At 36.9% G+C, this 19021-nt stretch overlaps 1 protein-coding gene, 1 long non-coding RNA gene and 1 pseudogene across 2 annotated transcripts; 1 reads left to right on the top strand and 2 right to left on the bottom strand.

The window, feature by feature from the left end:
* Window positions 1-2602: 2602 nt before the first annotated feature.
* Window positions 2603-6295, bottom strand: LOC130464035 (ankyrin repeat-containing protein ITN1-like). The gene is made up of 5 exons (XM_056833391.1): window positions 6009-6295; window positions 4777-5247; window positions 4395-4541; window positions 3870-4306; window positions 2603-3773 (listed from the first exon to the last, which is right to left on the bottom strand). Exons 1-5 carry the CDS (start codon window positions 6154-6156, stop codon window positions 2943-2945), a joined length of 2034 nt encoding a protein of 677 aa, XP_056689369.1. The 5' UTR covers window positions 6157-6295; the 3' UTR covers window positions 2603-2942.
* Window positions 6296-6346: 51 nt separating this feature from the next.
* On the top strand, window positions 6347-9951 carry LOC130464037 (uncharacterized). The gene is made up of 2 exons (XR_008924330.1): window positions 6347-6611; window positions 7006-9951. It is a non-coding gene; the product is annotated as an uncharacterized lncRNA (long non-coding RNA).
* A 5488-nt stretch (window positions 9952-15439) lies between these two features.
* Window positions 15440-17729, bottom strand: LOC110776167 (ankyrin repeat-containing protein ITN1-like; annotated as a pseudogene).
* Between the last annotated feature and the right edge of the window lie 1292 nt (window positions 17730-19021).

Genomic DNA, 19021 nt, shown 5'->3' with positions numbered 1-19021 from the left:
ATCATCAAAGAAAACTAATACAAACTTGCGTAAATAGGGTCGAAATACCTCGTTCATGAGAGATTGAAAAGTGGCCGGGGCGTTGGTCAACCCAAAAGGCATTACGAGGAATTCGTAATGGCCCTCGTGAGTCCTAAAAGCCGTCTTGTGTGTATCCTCCGGTCGAACACGGATTTGGTGGTAACCAGCCTTGAGGTCGAGCTTAGAGAAAATTCTTGCCCCAAACAGCTCATCCAATAACTCATCGATTACCGGTATTGGGTATTTATCCGGAACGGTTTCTTTGTTCAATGCCCGGTAATCAACGCAGAACCTCCAACTCCCATCTTTCTTCTTCACGAGCAATACTGGACTCGAGTAAGGGCTCGTGGACGGTTTAATAATGCCAGCCTCTAACATCTCCCCGATCAATTTTTCTATCTCATCCTTCTGAATTCGGGGATAGCGATACGGTCGGACAGTTACCGGATTACTGCCTTCCCTCATTATAATCGAGTGGTCCTGCCCCCTAGGTGGAGGAAGCCCCTTTGGCGTCTCAAAGATCCCCCTGTACTCGCCCAGTAGCTCACGTAGGAAGAAGGGACATTCTGTGTCGGGTCCCCTGTTGTTCTCCAGGTGATTGAATTCCACTAAGATGCCACCTCCTTCTTTCCGAAGCACTCTCATCATTGCCTTAAGTGAAATTCGGGATCGAGCCAATGATGGGTCTCCTTGCAGCGTGACTGTCTTCCCCTCCAATTGGTATTTCATCACCTGTGTTTTCCAATTGGTCACCACTGATCCCAACTTCTCCAACCACTGAATCCCGAGTATGACATCGGCGTTTCCTAGTTCGAGTGGAAGGAATTCCTCCTCAATTTCAGCTCCCCCGTCGAGCTTCAACCTCACTCCCTTGCACTCCCCTGCACCCCGTACTGCCTCCCCGTTTCCCAGGGATACTCCAAACCCCGATGTCCCTGTCACCGGAATTCCGAGCTTCTCCACAACCCGAAGGGATATGAAATTGTGTGTCGCACCCGGGTCAACCATGACAATGACCTCGCCTCCCTCAATCTCCCCGACCAACTTAAGTGTTTTCGGGTTTGTAAGCCCAATAATCGAGTTGATGGACAATGTAGTGGGCACCACCACCTCCTCTTCTTGTGCCTCTAGAGCCAACAGCTCATCGCCGCCATCATCCTCCGCCACGTCCTCCTCGTCCACTAGTAAGACGCTAAGCTCCCTCTTCTTACATTGGTGGCCAACTCCCCAACGCTCATCGCATCGGAAACACAACCCCTTAGCCCTCTTTTCCTGCAACTCCCGCTCCGTTAGCCTTTGGTTTCTCCGGCGAATCTTGATGTTGATAAGGTGGATCTGGTGGGTGTTTGGGTGTTTGATGCATAGGAAGTGGTGGATGGGTGGTTTGGTTTGTACGACATATTTTTGGATAGTGGGTTAGGGTGATTTGTGTTAAGGGTGGAATTTTGGATTGGACTGAGTGGGCTACTGTATGTTGTCTGGTTGTGGATGGGTTGAACTGGGCTCTTACTAAAGTAAGAAAAAGCCCCACTCCGACTTGGGCCGAATCCCCCTTTCTTCAAACTTTGGACCCGATTTCTCTCCTCGACCCGTATTGCCAAATCCATGGTCTGATTCAAATCCTCCGGGTTTAGGAGTCGAATTTCTGCCTTAATTTCATCCTTCAGCCCATTTATGAACTGCCCTATCATTATACTCTCTGGTACATCTTCCAACGGCGACGCCATGTCTATGAACTGCTTCTGGTAATCGGCCACTGTGGTTGTTTGGTGGGTGGCGAGCCACTGCTCGTGGAGCGTGCCTGCGTTCATCGGCCGGAATTTGGCTAACACCTTAGCCTTGAGTTCCCCCCAAGTCCTCATAGGGTGGCGCCGAGACTCGAATGTATACCACCTCAAGGCATCGCTCTCCATCGCTACCACCGCCGCCTCCATCTTCTCATTTTCCGATAGCCGGTAAAAATCAAAGTACTTCTCACTCCTCAATATCCACCCATCTGGGTCCTTCCCTTCGAATAACGGCATATCCAACTTCCTATATTTCCAATGTCCTCCGCCTCCACCACCGTCGTCATACCTCTTACCCTGGGGTCGATATCGGTGGTTCTCCGAATAAGCTTCGTCCTCCTGATTGTGAACAGGGAAATTGGGTCTGTTGGCTAACAACTCTTTCATCTCATTCTGGAAATCCTCCTGACTCTTTTTCATTAACTCCATTTGCGAGACCTGCTCATCCCGGAACTGTTCTATCCTCCCCTCAAGCCTGCCTGTTGCCGCACTAATGGCCTCCTGGTTTCGCTGAGTATCTTCGTCGCACTTAGTTTGGAAGTTCTCGGCTATGGTTCGCTGAAATGTAGCCATCCCCTCTGTCAACAGGCGTTGAATGTTACCTTCAAGTCCCTCTATCCTTCGCGTCACCTCAGCTAGCCCCGTTTCCACCCCATCCATCCTCTGCGAATTAGACAACACCATGGCTGCTGCTTTTCCTTCCCAGACTCGTCTGCTCTGATACCAAGTGCAATGTACCTGCGATTTCCAACACAACCAGCAAACTAGCAAACCCAGAACACAACAAATGGGAAGAGAAAGATTGTAGCTTTAGGATTACTTAAAGACAGAAATTACAGGGGCAATAGCTTTAGGCTATTAGTCTCTTAGTTCAGTGACTTTAGGTCACAACTCTCATATAATTACTACAATTCTCAATGCCTTTCTCTCCCTTTCTTTCTCCTATTTATACTACACATAAGCAAGCTGTTACAAGCATTAATTAAAGTTGCTGTTATCCTTGTCAGGTAGTGCTAACGCCCCCTTGCCTTGCCTCCTCATTCTGTGTTGCCTTGTTGTGGTGGTTGCCTCCCCCTGTCCTTTTGCGCCTGCTGTAAACCAACACAGACTTGTCAGGTGGTATTGTGTGGTCCATTACAGAGGAGTACCATGTTCTGATGCAATGGGATTTACTATCTGTGAGGGTGTTGGATGTTTTATATAGCTGAAGTGAGATCCATTAGAACTAGAAAAGGTTGTCTGACCATTTGTAGAGTGGGATGTTGTCGTTGGAGCATACTCATGATCATGCGGAGAAGAGGCTGGCAACCGGAGATGAGTGAGATTATTTGATGCCTTTGTAGAAGTAGTCTCGAAAAGTTTTGATATACTTGATTCAAATAGAGATTGATGAGAGTTGTAGGTTGACTGATATATGTCCACCAGGAGAGGGTACTGCTGTAAGGCAAAAAGGGTAACAGGGATTGAGGCTATTAAGGCGATAAGAGTAGGAGCCCACTTTATACCTTCTCGGAAAGTGATGAAGAACGTAGCGGTGAAGGCTACTATCATGGTTGCTATTGAAATGAGCAGCAAAATAAGCCCGCTCATGAGTTTCACTGGCAATGATACTAGGAAATCATCTTCCGCATATCTTGAAGTAAGGATTGACAAGAAGATCAATATTGAAGCTGTAGAGGAGAACAACGATACTCCATTTGACACAGAAAAAACCACAAAACAGGCCTTTTCTTGAAAGACCGGAATTCCTTTTTCATTTACACCTCCAGGTAATTGGAAGGCTGCTGTGAATACCATGGTAGCTATTAGAGTTGCGACAAGAGCACATGATTCTGCTGTCTTCTTCATCCACTCCTCCCCCTTTGTCCTTAACCCTTCATGCTCTTCACTAAACAATGCATGAGGTGTTTTATGATCATTGTTTTCAGCTTCGATGTACTCAGGCCTCACTATCCTTTTCACTGCCTGCAAATCGAAAAATTTTGAGTTTTAAATGTGTGAGATGAATTGATGAGAAGATTTTATAGAAAATACAAAACTCAAAGGCTTATCCAGAACTACCTTGAACCACAAAATCTCTCGTTGCATTTGCAAAGTTGCCCCAGATACACAATTTAGACGATGGGGAGGTGCCAACTTAGCAGCCAAATGCAACATGTTATTTCCATTCTCATCTTTGTAAGTAGCTATCAAGTCTTTGATTGCTCCGATTTCATATATAAGTTTGAAAATCTCCTCTTGACGGTGCTTCACGGCTATATGAAAAATAGTGTACCTATTTTCATCTACCTTCCATATTAGATCAGGATAAGATTGGATCAATGTTGTTAGGAATTCGACCTTCCCAAGCTTAGCTGCAACAAATAGTAACCGCCATGGGTAGCCAATCAGTGCAGATATATCCTCTTCCTTCTGTCTGATGACTTCATTCCAAAGGTTCTGTACTAAGTGAAGTGCAACTTCTGATTCCATGCTTTTACCTTGATCTACGATGGTCCCTGAAAATAAATTTATATTATTTAATATGCTCATGAGTCCGTTGGTAGCTTATTGCGATGTTGACTAGGTAAGTGTCTTGAAAATTACATTGCAATGAGAACCTCTTCCAAATGTTCAATTGAACGTAAGCAGTCTTTAGGGGCTTTCGAGCCAATGCATGTAATGCAGTCTCTTTCTTTGCATCCCGAAGAAGGGCCAAGTAGCGGTGCTTGCTTAGAATATGCAATGCAACATCTGTATTATGAAACATCATAAAAAAAAGAGAGAAGGTAAAGAAGTTAGAATTAGTATTTTGAACAAATTGCTTTTACCTAATTCTACCGTTTTTCAATAGATATGTCATTTGTTTTTTCATGTTTTAGTAAGTAAAAAATATTCAGCATGAGTACTTGCAAAGAGAAGAATTTTAGTAAATATTGTCCCTTGTTGAGTTATCTGCTTTCACTATTGCTATAGGAATTTGGCTTACCAAACATATCAGTGTCGATAGAGCTGGTAAGTAAGCCTATTCGATCTTGGTCCGTCAGTTGTTCATCATCAGTTACTTGAAGAAGGTACCACACCATATGTTGATGCCCTAGCAACACCGCCATATGGAGTGGTGTCATATCTTGACTGCCTCTGATGTTTGGCAATTCTTTGTTTTTTTTAACCATCACTTCTGCAATTTTTACCACCCCAGAAACAGCAGCAAAGCATAGAGCTGTGTTACCAAGTTTATTGGCTAAAGTAAGAGAATCTGCATCCATGAGATTAACCAGCTCCTTAACAAGATGTAGATGCTTTGCTGCTGCTGCTATGTGAAGAACTGTTTCCCCACCTTTGGTGATCTTTGAGCGAATCCATTTAGGAGATATACTGGCAACACGTTCTATTTCTAACCAATCTCCTCTAAGTGCTGCTCGATATATTCTCACTCCATATGCCAAGAATTCAGCCCCTGTTACATGTATGATGCAGCCAAACATTACTCAAGATTCCTTATTATTATTTTTCATCTGCAGTAATGGTTTCTGTTGGTTCTGTTCCCCCCCACAAAAGCTCCTTACTTTTCATTGTACTGTCAAAACCCAGCCAAACCTTTTGTTGTATTTTTCGTCCCGTCTTCTCTTAGGTTATGTTGGGTAGGGTGTAAAACGTTTTCATGGAAAACAATTTGCCTCTTTTCAATCATTTTACATTATTTGGTTTAGCAAGGGATGAAAAACAATTTTCCATAACTCCCTCAAAGGTGGAAAAACTTTTTCCATTTGAAAGGGAGGGAAACCACATTTCCATTTTTCTTACCTCCCTCTTCTTTCTTCCCCCTCAGTTTTCACCATTTTCTCCCATTTATTTTTAAGGAACCAAACAAAGGAAAACTAGTTTGGAATTGTGTTTTCTCTTAGAGAATGTTTTTCCATGGAAATCATTTTGCACTGGAAACGTTTTCAGCAAACCAAACGAAGCCTTATTCTGCTCTTTCGAAATTTTAGGCCGAATCTGAATTACTTGGTATTACTTCACTGTGCTAGGATTGAAAAGACTCCAGGTGAAAAATAACAAAAAATGAAAAATAATAATTTGGTTGGTGATATTGTAGTTCTACTATTTTTAAACTTTTCTTGGTACTTGGGCAGCAAAAAGGTCAATATTTATTGCTTTGACACAACTAAAAACCTCCAGTAAAAGTTTTGTGTCTTATAGAGAGGTTGAACTCACCAGATTCCGGTCTAGTGTTTGGGAACGTTGCTGTAATTGATGTCGGTAATGGTGGCAGTGTTAGCGGAGGTAAAGGGAGTGGGAATGTCTGAGGTAGAGGTTGAGATTGCAGGGGAAGTACATCTTCTGCTTGTGGTGAACTCGCCATTTGTTGCGTTCTTGTTGTGCCTGCCTTTCTCTAGTTGTAGACAATTTGAAACTGTCAGCTTGGTTTTATGATTCTAAAGATAATTGCTTTTTAACTGGATTAGGCGTTTGAGCTTGTTTAAACATTTTTTAATCTGTTGTGTTGAAACAATGAAGTCAACTTCAAGTCTCCCCTGTCCCTTGAGCAAGTGTAATTTCTTTCTACTTTCGTACTGGAGACTTTTTTGGCTGATCACATAGGACACTAGTTGACATATCATCCAGTATTAATTAAAACGTGTGGGAACAAAAGGGGATGTTATTTATTTATTTATTTATTTTCAGAAATAAGATGAAGGACCCTACGCCCCTACCGGTCTGGAATTCCTCTTGGGTTAACCCGGCCCGAGGTACTTACTTTGGGAGGAGGAGGGAAGGATAAGGGGAAACTCTCCTCCAAAGTTAAATCTTTTGAAGGTAAAATCTTTTGAAAGGTCTTGTGCGCATAAGTTGTACAATAGATTTATTGTACACCAAGTTAACTTTTTATGCAGTTTTTAGTAACTTTAATCTAGTTTTTTATAACTTTTATGTTATAACAAAAAATTGATAGATAAACATTTAAGGGGTTAAATGATTAATTTTATACATTATTAGTGATTTGGATTATTTTTAATTAAAATAAAAAAAATTGTTACTAAAAAATAGATAACTTTTACATATATAAAGGTAACTTTTAAGCATATTTTTACTTCGATGTACAATATTTATTGTATTGTAAATAAGAATTGGTGAAAATCATTTCCGTTAGGCCAAGCTTTACTTGGTAAGAAAAGGGGAAGACGAGTACGTGACTAGTTTATTATAGCAGGTGCAATGAATTTTGTTGAAGATGGAACTAGTGCCAACTCGTGTGGACTTTACTTGACAATTATCCATTAGAGTATCCATTTTTTGCTCCGTCAAAGGTTTTTTTCCTTCATAATTTACTCCGTACTAAAATTGTTCTAGAATAATGTCAGTATTGGAGTGATTGAGTTGACTACTTATTATGGAGTATTTAATTGATTTTACTATAAAAAAAATTCCCCCTCTCTTCCTTGGCAATACATGATGGAAACGTAGTCATAGACAATTTTATTTTATTTTTTTTTACTTGACATAGGCTCAAACTTGCATAAAGTAAAAAGTCTTACAAAAATTACAAAAATTAAACTAAAAACCGAATTAATAGATAACGCAAGGGCCCTGTGCTCTTCTTGTTTTAGCCCGTAATTGTTGAAAACGCCTTGCTCATGCCACTTACATGACGTTATATTGTCAAGGCACAATGCATCTATGTTTCCTTTATAGTAGATGGTACTAATGTTATGGAAAACATGGGGAACAAGGATAGGAGAGAAAGATAACCAATGTGATAGGCTAGGTTGATTCACCTTGTGTATTGCGCACAAGTGTCTACACACAACTTGTTTAGCATACTATAAACCCCCACAAAATGAGGAGCGGTGTTTAAATAAAGATTTTTGAAAGCGCTAAGAGAAACCCTCAACGCTAACCTAAAGGGAGAAATAACAAAAGTTACTCTCCACGACCAAATGACAACCCAAACCGGAGGACACTGACCCTTCTTGTTACTCATTACTCCTTTCCTAAAACAACTAAGACTTTTACCCCTAGGCCCACTCTCAAACTCAAACGAGATAATTTCCATTATTCTAACACTAGCATTAGAAACGGAGAGACTAACTTTATCACATAATAACTCCCCAAACCAACCAACAAACCCCCTAATTTGAACCTCAAAAGGGGTAAACCACCTACAACCTGGATAACTTCTTAAGAAGAACCCAGATAACACCAGGAAACACGCACAGGTGACCTCTTATGTCAACAACCTTAGACGGACCAATCTTAGAAAAAACAACAAAAAACTACAAAAAAATCCCAAAATGCATCATTAAAACTGAGCATCTTATTCAACTAATCTAGAGACTACCACAAAGCAAAGCAGAGGAGAACATGCACACACTAATGGAAATTTAATCCCAACAACCTGAAATCCTAAAACTATTTACCGTCAAGGTCGGGGTGAGTCGACACTACAGGACGGCGGTGGTCACCTTTACCATCAAGATCGGGGTGGTCCGACACAAAACAAGACGACGACGATTAGAAAGGACCGGGAAAACAAGCCAACATAGGGTACTACCCTAAACCTACAAACAGAAACAACCAAGACGAACAATTCCAAATCCAACAACAAACCCTTACCCTAACCAAAATTACCTCACCGATAAACAGAGGCGGGTCAAAGGGTGGGATTGGAAGAGCGGCGACGAGGTTGAAATTCTGACCTGTTAAATTACCTCTGAACACAAAATCAAATCTTTGCTTGGATACTCCGGTAACCCGAACAAGAAACTCCTGCGATATCTAATACCTCCCGACACCTAAACAACAAACCCGACGAGAGGAGCACGAACAAAGAGGAGGAGGAAACAATGCTTGGTTCCTCTTTCAACCCTCAACCGAGTGAACACAACCCTTACTAGACTAAAGAAACAACAAAAAACTACTACAGAAACGACGCACAAGCTCGTCGGCGGCCGTTAAGGCGACGACCACCAGCGAGCTTATGGTGGCGGCGGTTAGGGTTTTGAGGTTTAGGGTTTTCTTTGGAGGCACTACAAAATTATGCATCAATTAGAGATGGATTTTGAGATGGATTTTGAGACGGATACAATCAACGTCTCAAACTTGAGACGAGTTACTAAAACTTGGTCTCTAAATTAAAATTGAGATGAAATTGTACATAGTGTTTCAAACATTCCGTCTCAAGTTTGTAATGGGTTCGCAAAAATTCCGTCTCAAATTTTTTTGAGACGCCCTCTATAGAGACGCCCTATTTATGTCTCAAATCCGTCTCTAAGCATCATTTTGAGACGGATTTGGACTATATAGAGACGAAATTTCTCGTCTCTATAAAATGATTATTTTGTAGTGAGGAGAGGAAGTTAGAGAGAGAACGGGGATTCGATTGTTTTATTTTATTATGGGTGCAAAGATTATGAAATCGTTAAAGGCTATCAACAAATACTAAAATTATACTCGTATTATGGTCCGGATATTTAGACAGAATCTCATTATTTTATCATTACTATAATCATAGTAGTCACGACATCATATAAAAGGGAATAAAGAATACATTTCACTTAGCAAAATACTTCATCCGTTCTTATTTATATACACAATTGAGATTTTGACACTATTCACACAAGTTTTTTTGAATTCGTTTTGCGATTTATACATAAGAAAAAATAGCCGTGTGGGGCCTTATTAGATTAGTCTCAAAAAATATTTTTTGAATATTAAATTTTCATAATTCTTTTCTTATACATAATGAGATATATTAGAGCACATACAACCTTGATATATAGCTTGGGTCAAGTGATAATTGACAGGATAAAATGACTACAATGTTGACAGTGTACAAGGGTCAAAATTTAATTAACTTGACCCGGGTCGCATATGTGACCTAAGGTCAAGTGCATTAAAATTGGAGGTGGGACCGACTTCTGCTCCACTTGCGATTACATCGGCTGTTTGCATGCAAATATTTGATGTAATTTGTACCGTGATTATATACTGTATGCATGTAACAAATATTTCAAGTTGTTGAGCTCATGTGAACCTGCCACGAATGCAAGCATGTAATTAATTTTTTTATTTTTTTTTTGTTTTTCATTTTGCATGATAACAATCCAGTTATGTATAAATTTTACTTCATTGTGTTATATATGTATGTTTAAGATTATACGTTACATTTTTTATTTATATGTAATGTTAATTTAATTTCATATTTTTTTCGTTTGTTAAAATTAACAATTATGTTTGAAGGTTAATTTTTCAAGTGGAGTATATGTAAAAGTAAAAAAGTAGGTAAGAGAAATTAATGACCTTGAGTCAAAATTGTAGAAGCAAAATGAGAGATTTAAGTAAGTGGTATGTCAAGTTAGTGAAATATGAGGTGGAAGAAGGAGAAGGATGAGAGAGAAATTATTTTTCATTTGGCCGAAGGTCAAGGATACACATGGTCTTAAGGGTTGAAATTATGCATTGACAAACGTATCTAAATAATTGTGTCATTTAAAAAAAAAAAAAAAACATAGTAAATACGATGTATTTGAATGATAGTAATAATTTTATCACAATTGGTCAATAATTGTGAGATTTGTGACGGTGTTGTGTTTGGTTAAGTTTGGGTTTTGTTTTTGGATTTGGGCTATTTTTTAAAAGGGTATCGGGTCAATAACTGATCAAGTCAATTTCATGTAGGTTTGGTTCGGTTTTATTTTAAATGGGAATGAGGTCTAATTTTGATAACTCACTTTGGGTAATTGGGTTCGGTTTTATTTTAAATGGGAATGAGGTCTAATTTTGATAACTCACTTTGGGTAATTGGGTTCGGTTTTATTTTAAATGGGAATGAGGTCTAATTTTGATAACTCACTTTGGGTAATTGGGTTCGGTTTTATTTTAAATGGGAATGAGGTCTAATTTTGATAACTCACTTTGGGTAATTGGGTTCGGTTTTATTTTAAATGGGAATGAGGTCTAATTTTGATAACTCACTTTGGGTAATTGGGTTCGGATTAACTTTATTAGGTCTAGTAGTACTTCATAAGGTGAACAATTACAACACTTGAAAGTACAGAAATAGAGGCACAAATAGCCAAATGCACACCAGTAATTCCTTTCCTCACAATGTGTGTGAAAACTCTTGACTTCAACTCATCAATCTCTTCAACCATCTTCAGCTTCTCTTCTTGATGTTTACTGATTTCCTTCTTGAGCCGGGCAATCTCAGAAATCGCACAATTGCAGCAGGTGGTACATTTTGTTGTATGAGAAGAAGAAGACATTGCCTCTGAAAATTTAAAAAAGAAGACATGAGGATTTTCTTGAAAATTACTAATGAATGTGATCTAAATAAAATAAAAAAAAAACATAGTTATGCTACATATATTTATGCACGTTTTACCTCTCGTACTCCACCGCTTCTAGCTTGACACGAGCAATGATTTTTGATATTTTTGCATCTTTCTAGTTTACTAATTGGTAAAATTATGATTAAAAAGACAATAAGTGTATATTTTGATAATAAATGGGACCTTGTTTCTTTTTAGAAATTTTTATTTAAATATTGGAGTAGCCAAAAGTTGGGGTTTAACCATTTGGTTTTTTCATCTTTTAACCTAGTATTTAAAAAAGAAAACCATAGATGATTAGATAACACATGCATGTCATACCCCATCTTCATTAATAATTTATTTATTTTTCTTTCAGTATTTTTTCTTATACCTATTATTTAAAAAAGAAAATCATAGAGGATTAGATAACAAATGTCATACCCCATCTTCATCAATTATTTATTTATTTTTCTTTCAATTTTTTTTTTTTTGTTATGCAAATTAATTTACAGCTTCAACACCGCTTCCACTCTAATGTTGTCATTCAACATCAATATACTTATTTATTCAATTTACCTTTTAATTCATATATTTATTTAACATCTTTCACTATATCTCCCTCTTTAACGCTAAATATTAATTCACCATTTAATTTAATATATTTTTTTCCAACTTTTAAATTTCACATTTATATGAATCATGTTCCTATTAAAATCACAAGCCCTCGATAAAACTTAACACTTTTTTTTGGTCTTAGCACCCGGTTCACCCTTAGAGCAAATTCGAATTTGGGAGAAATTCAGGCGGGATAGGTTTAATTCCCTTCCTATTGTTGTTGCGGAGGATCGAACACGAGTTCTCCCTAACAAGTCAGTCTTAATTACTACTGAACCAACAAGTAATTGGTTATAAAAATTAACATTTTGAAAGACAGCTTAACAAGCACGTACTATATAATTGTCCCGTTCATTGAACGGGCTTAGAATCTAGTTGAAAATAAAGTACTTACCCCTATTACGAAAATGATCAACGAATGGTTCTAGTTTAGTCTGAGGAGATGCAACTGTAACTGATGTCGGAGTTGGAAGCGAAGGTGGAGGTGGAGGGAGGGAGTGGTAATGCCTGAGGTAGAGGGTACGACGGAGGTGCATGCTTTGCTCGCCCTGAAGTAGTCATTATGGTTGTAGAAATTTGAAGGCTTTACCTTGGACCTTGTTCTTATGATTCTGATTTCTGAAGCAATTTGGGTGGGAGATATTTATAACCAGGTAAATAATTGCATTGTTTTAAGAGGATTTAATCTTCAAATATATTCTTTGAGGATGGCAGTGTTGAAACGTAATGTCTGAGCATGGCTAGACAATAGACCTGGTTATTGGACAGGGTAGTCCAATGGATATAAGGTTAGGGTTAAGTTAATAGGGCTTTTATTGGGCAGGGCTCTTATTGGACAGGGTCTTTATTGGACAGGGTCATTATAGGGTCAAACTTATACTACAATTAGTTTGAAAATAAAAATAATAATGATACAAAAAATTACATGCATAGCTTCGTATTTACTTGTACTTGCACATGGCTCTTTTGTTTTTCATTTTTCATTGCTCGTTTATTGACCCGCCCAATAATGACCGTTATTGACCCGCGACCCGATTTTGACCCGCCCATTATCGACCCTCTAAAAATGACCCTTTCAATACCCGACCCTCTTTTGACCCGCACCGACCCTGACCCGCCCCGCCCGATAACCAGGCCTACTAGACAACTAGACTTATGCAGTCAAGTCAATTCTCAAGTCAGGATTATTATTGTATACAGTCAACATAATACTAGTGTTTGACCCAAAATTAAAAAATTTCTCTAGGACCCTTTTTAATAGATAGGGATCTTTATTGTTTATATAGTGACTATGATAAAATACTTCCTCCGTCAAATATATTCTTTAATATTTAAATATATTCTTTAATATTTAAATATATTCTTTGAGGATTGCAGTGTTGAAACGTAAGATCTGAGCATGGCTAGACAACTAGACTTATGCAATCAAGTCAATTATCTGAGTCAAGATTATTCTTGTGTATAGTCTACATAATATTAGTGTTGGCCAAAAATTAATAATTTTCTCTAGAACCCTTTTTAATAGACAAGGGATCTTTATTGTTTATATCACTATACAAATAAATATCAATTTTTTTAGACATGGTAAACATTTTTTAAATCAAAATGATCCTATATTTTTAAAAATGAATTGTGATCTAAAATCACATTTTTCAAGGTCAGCATGTATTGATGACACTAATTTGATTTTTTTCCCATAATAATTTTAATAAACATGCCAAAATAAATTAGTAACAAGCTGTTAATTTTTTTTAGGTATAGTTCACTTAAATCTTGTGATCAGGTCCAAAGTTTGAGTAGTTGTTAGTTTTTTTTAAAGTGGAATTTCCATATTTAGATATATACTTAGATGTCAAGTGGTCAAAGTACGCAATACTTTGTCCCAAAAAGGAAATAAATTGATCGTTGAAAACTTACAACGTGCTCCAAAAGTAATCCGTATTTGCACAAAATCAAAACGCGGGGGAAGAAAAGGGGAAGAGAAATATTTTGGAGCCCTTTCACGCGGTGTATCATTTTGATCGTTTAGTTTGCGTTACACAATTTCGACGATTAATATTCTAGTTTATTACTCTCTCCGTTTATTTTTGTTTTTTGCGTATTGTATTTTTCACGCGTTTTAACGATTAATTAATTTGCATCGAGATTCCTCGATTTTTTTATTTAAATAAGATAAATTACGTTTATTTATAATATTTTCACTTTTATCAAAATTCTGATATTGGAAAATGAGAAAATTTTAATGTCCCAATGGAAAAGTGTGAGAGATTAAAGGACCCAATGAATTTAATTGGTTAAAATAATATTTGGACACAAATTTTCATAGAGTACTAAATCATTTATGTGATAATATAAAAGGAAATGTAAAAAACATTTTGATACCAAAAAGGAAAGCGTAAAGAACAAAGAGAGACGGAGTGAGTAATTAGTAAAATTGTTATTTCAAAAAAATATATATATACATATGCAAGTGTTTATTCTGAAAATAAATATACCCTCCTTTCTTTTCACAAAATTTTATTTAAAGATTTTATAAAATAAACATTTGAGTTAAGCTTAATATTGGAGTCTAATCTTTTAGTTTTTTTCATCTTTTAGGATCTTAATCTTTTTTCTTTTACCTTTTGGGAACTCATTCCCATTTTGCAGCCAGTTAATCATAGTTAACCTCCCGCTAACCATATTAACACTCAAATATTGAGTCAAGCCTAAGGTCAGGGTCTAACTTTTTGGTTTTTTCACCTTTTCAGAACCCACAATTCTTTTTCCATCTTATGGGACCTCATTTTCATTTTCCGGCTGCCAACGTTATTTACATAAAAAAAAAACAATAAAATGCAAAAAAATTAAAATTTGACACTCAAATAAGTAGTAATAACAATAATAATTCATTGGCAACTTTATGTTCAATTAAAATTGCATAGTAGTCTTCTACAAACTTCATAATTCATCGGCAATTTAATATTCAACTAAAATAGTAGTGTTCTACACACTTCATAGATAAGCTTCTCATGCTTATAAGACTTTTAATAGTTGAAACTTACTTTACGTAATCCAATGCTACTGGAATCGGGGGTGGTTTCGAGGAAAGTCCCTTCCATGCCTAAGTTTCGAATCTAGAGAGAATATCAAATGAACGTACTTTGGTATGTGCACTAGGGCGACATGTATATAGTGTTTGTGTAGTAAATGTTGTTGGGTTTTACTACAAAATGGGTCGTGGGCCGCTTAAAAGAGGCATAAAGCCTAGACGGAGAGCGGACTTATATTGTGTTACCAAGTGGGCTTTTGGGCAGCAGACTCAATTGGTAGCCAATTGGGCACCCAAACACTAGATAAAAGTTAATCCAATGTACAATGCACCCAAACATTTTAATTGCTTTTTACATTGAGGCTAATCCTAAAACTTTTACATAACCTCATTTCTTTATACATAATCTAGATATTCTGATGGCGTAGGAAAAGAAGTAGGATGATCATTTTGCACAGACAAATACCCAATTACCCAAGGAACAGAAACACCTAATACATGATCACATAACAAATGCAGAATTTAATGTTTGTCTGATTAAAATCTCAGCACCAAATAATCAAATATTCAAATAACTGTCATCAATTACAGAGTTCTACACTTTCTCGTTACGACAGTACTTAAGGACTACACAACAGGTGGAAGCTAAAAGAATGAACAAATAATTTAATGGTCAATTGGTCACAACTTTTAATGCAGCCTAGAATCAATGAAATTAAGTAGAATACTAGCTGAAGAAAATTGAGTGAAAGCTTATAGTACTTCAGATTGCTTCAGGGCCAACTTCTGAAGACAAATCATTTGTGGCATAAAATTTAGGAGTATTATGCTCTGATGCACAAGGAGCTACTATTTGTGAAGGTGTTGGACGATGTGAAGAGTTGTGACGAGGGACGTTAGAAATAAAAGAGGCTATAATTGGATGAATCTTAATTGGGTGTATGGATTTTGTGGGTGTGGTGGTATGCACAATGGGAGAAAATTCGTACTGAGAAGAATTGTGGAAAAGTGTCATAGGACCAACTCAACCAAAAGCTTAAGCTTATTGTTGAAACCCTAAGATTAGTTTTATACTCTATCACGCCCCCTCACATAAAAGCCCTTTGGGCTTGAAGGGTGGATGCAGCATAGGCCTCCTCATACCTAGCGCGAAATATTCCACTTTGAAAGGAGGGGTGGATGAGATTCGAACCCGCTTCACGTTGGCTCTGGTTGAAACCCTAAGATTAGTTTTATACTCTATCAAAAAGATTTACTTTGCTTGATTCGAATAAAAATCGATGAGATTTGTAGGTTGACCGGTAAATATCCAACAGAAGCGGGAATTGCTGTAAGGCGAAAAGTGCAACAGGAACAAAAGCAATCAGGGCAATTATAGGCACAGGAGTCCATCTCACAGCAGCCTCACAGAATGTTATGAAGAATGTAGCAGTGAAGGCGATTATCATGGTTGCAATCGAAACAAACAGTAAGGTAAGCCCCATCATGAGCTTTAAAGGAAGTGATACATGGAAGTCACTTTCTGCATAACGTGAAGTCAGAATTGACAGGAACATCAGTACTGAAGCAAGAGAGATGAACAACGATACTGCATTCGAGGTGGAGAATACCACAAAGGACGGGGTTTTCAATAAGATAGCACTTCCTTTGTCGTTAACACCTCCAGGTAGTTGGAAGGCGGCTGAGAATACCACAGTAGCTATCAGAGTGGCGACGAAAGCACAAGATTCAGCAGTCTTCTTCATCCATTGTTCACCTTTGGCCCTGAAAACAAAGCAAACAATAGAAATACTTAGTGGTCGTTTAGCTTAGATTTAGCAAGTACTACTTCCGCTTCAAAATGATCTACACTTTACGTTTTATTCTATTTCGTAATGTTCTTTACATTGTTTTATATATTTTATTTTTCAACATGAAAATGTACCATCTTACTCCTTTGTTCCACAAAATTTACATCTTTCTACTCACTTTATCTTACCTATTCATTTTTTACACCCACCCTAGCCACCAACCTTTTTACACATTTTATCTCATTTGACTTAATATTTGTGCAAATAGTAATTGTACAAATATTTATGAACGGATGCAGTATCATAAACAGGACGGTTTAATTTATAGCACCCACCCTGGCCACCCACCAGCCTTTTTACACATTGTATCTCATTTGTCTTAATATTTGTGCATATAGTAACTGTAAAGATCTTTATGATGCAGATGCAACATTAGAAACGGAACGGTTTATGGCATATCATTACCTTAAACCATAGTATTTCGCGTTGCATCTGCAAAGCTGCCCCAGACACAGTGTTAAGTCGATCAGGAGGTGCTAACTTTCCAGCCAAATGCAGCATGTTATTTCCACGATCATCTTTGAATGTAGCTAGTAAGTCCTTGATTGCTCCAATCTCATATATAAGCTGAAAGATCTCTTCATGGCGATGTATGATGGCAATGTGGAAAATAGTACACCTGTTTTTATCTACCTTCCATATAAGATCAGGATAAGATTGGATCATAGTTCTTAGAAATTCAACCTTCCCTAGTTTTGCTGCAACAAACAATAGACGCCAAAGATAGCCTATCAAGTTAGATATATCCTCCTCCTTCAGTTTGATGACTTCGTTCCAAAGGGCTTGTGTTAGTTGAAGTGAAGCTTGTGGCTCTGCCCTTGTTTCTTGATTTATTCTGCTCCCTGAACAAGAAAGACAATTAAGAACCTAAATAAAGAACACAAAATGTGATTCCCTAGCAATAACAACGTGTTAGCTACGTCCACGGGCAGAGGAGAGAAAAAGTTTATTGATCTTGAGGAATACAAGAATACGACTAGGTTATGGCATAAAAAGTTTATACAATATTCTCTCTACATATGCGGAAAAACCTAGAAAATAGGCCCAAAAACAAATAAGTCTAGTCTAGAATAACATATATTGTAAAGTTCATGGGCATTACCCCAAACCCTTCATCGGGGACCATGTTGCGTCGTCCCCAAACCCCTAAACCAAGGCGCGTCCCCCCTGAACCTCGACTCACTGACCGGTCAACGAAATTCCTAAAGTGTTGCAGTAAGGGGACTTGACGTCAGCATGTAATTTTTTTTCAAAAAATTTTTTCAAATTTTTTTTTGGAATTTTTTTTTTCCCGAATTTTTTTTTTTTATTTTTTTTTCAGGCTTAACTAATTGGACTTCAGGCTTAACTAATTGGACTTCAAGCTTAACTAATTGGATTTCAGGCTTAACTAATTTGATTTCAGGCTTAAATTTTTTTTTTTTTTTTTGAATTTTTTTTTTTTTTTTTTTTTTTTTTTTGATTTTTTTTTTCCAGGCTTAACTAATTGGATTTCCAGGCTTAACTAATTGGACTTCAGGATTAACTAATTGGACTTTAAGCTTAACTAATTGGACTTCAAGCTTAACTAATTGGACTTCAAGCTTAAATTTTTTTTTTTATTCAAATTTTTTTTTTCGAAATTAAAATTTTCAAATTTTTTGGGTACTAACTAAACTAGTGTAAAACATAACTAAAAGTAATAAAATCATAACAAATTAAATAACAAAATAGTTAAGGTATAAAAACAAATAGTTAAACTTATGAGTCGAATAGTTATTAATTTAAAACAAACTTATTATTAAGTAAAACTCATAAAATCTTAACTAATTAGTTGCAATGCTTAACTAATTGATTTCATTGCTTAACTAAGCTAATTGGTTCATTGCTTAACTAATTGATTTTGTTGCATAACTAATTAATTTCGTTGCTTAACTAATTGAATCTCAAACTTAACTAATTAGTTTCAGTGGTTAACTTAATTAGATCCAGTGCATAACTAATTGCTTCCAATGCTTCACTAATTGGTTTCAGTGCTTCACTAATTGGTTGCATGCTTTAACTAATATGTTACATCACTTAACTAATCTATTACATTGCTTAACTAATTGGTTCTGAAGCTTAACTTATTAGTTTCATTTTTAACTAATTGATTCAATTGCTTAACTAATTATTTTCAATGCTTAAAATATTGTATCCTAAATAAAACTCTAAAATGCATTATCTGAAACAAAAATACATAACTAAAACTCAAAAAATCTTAACTAAAACCAAGAAAATCGTAACTTAAACTGGTAAAATCATAACTAAAACTCGAAAAGTCATAACTAAAACTCTGAACGAAAACTCAAAATACGTAACTAAAACTCAAAAAACCTTAACTAAAACCAAAAAAATCGTGACTAAAACTTAAAAATTCATAACTAAAACATAGAAAAT

The sequence above is a fragment of the Spinacia oleracea genome, chromosome 6, assembly GCF_020520425.1.
Source record: "Spinacia oleracea cultivar Varoflay chromosome 6, BTI_SOV_V1, whole genome shotgun sequence".
In the NCBI taxonomy this organism is placed as follows: Eukaryota; Viridiplantae; Streptophyta; class Magnoliopsida; order Caryophyllales; family Amaranthaceae; genus Spinacia; species Spinacia oleracea.
The sequence above is the reverse complement of the archived record's forward strand: the minus strand, read 5'-3'. Positions and strand labels throughout refer to the sequence as shown.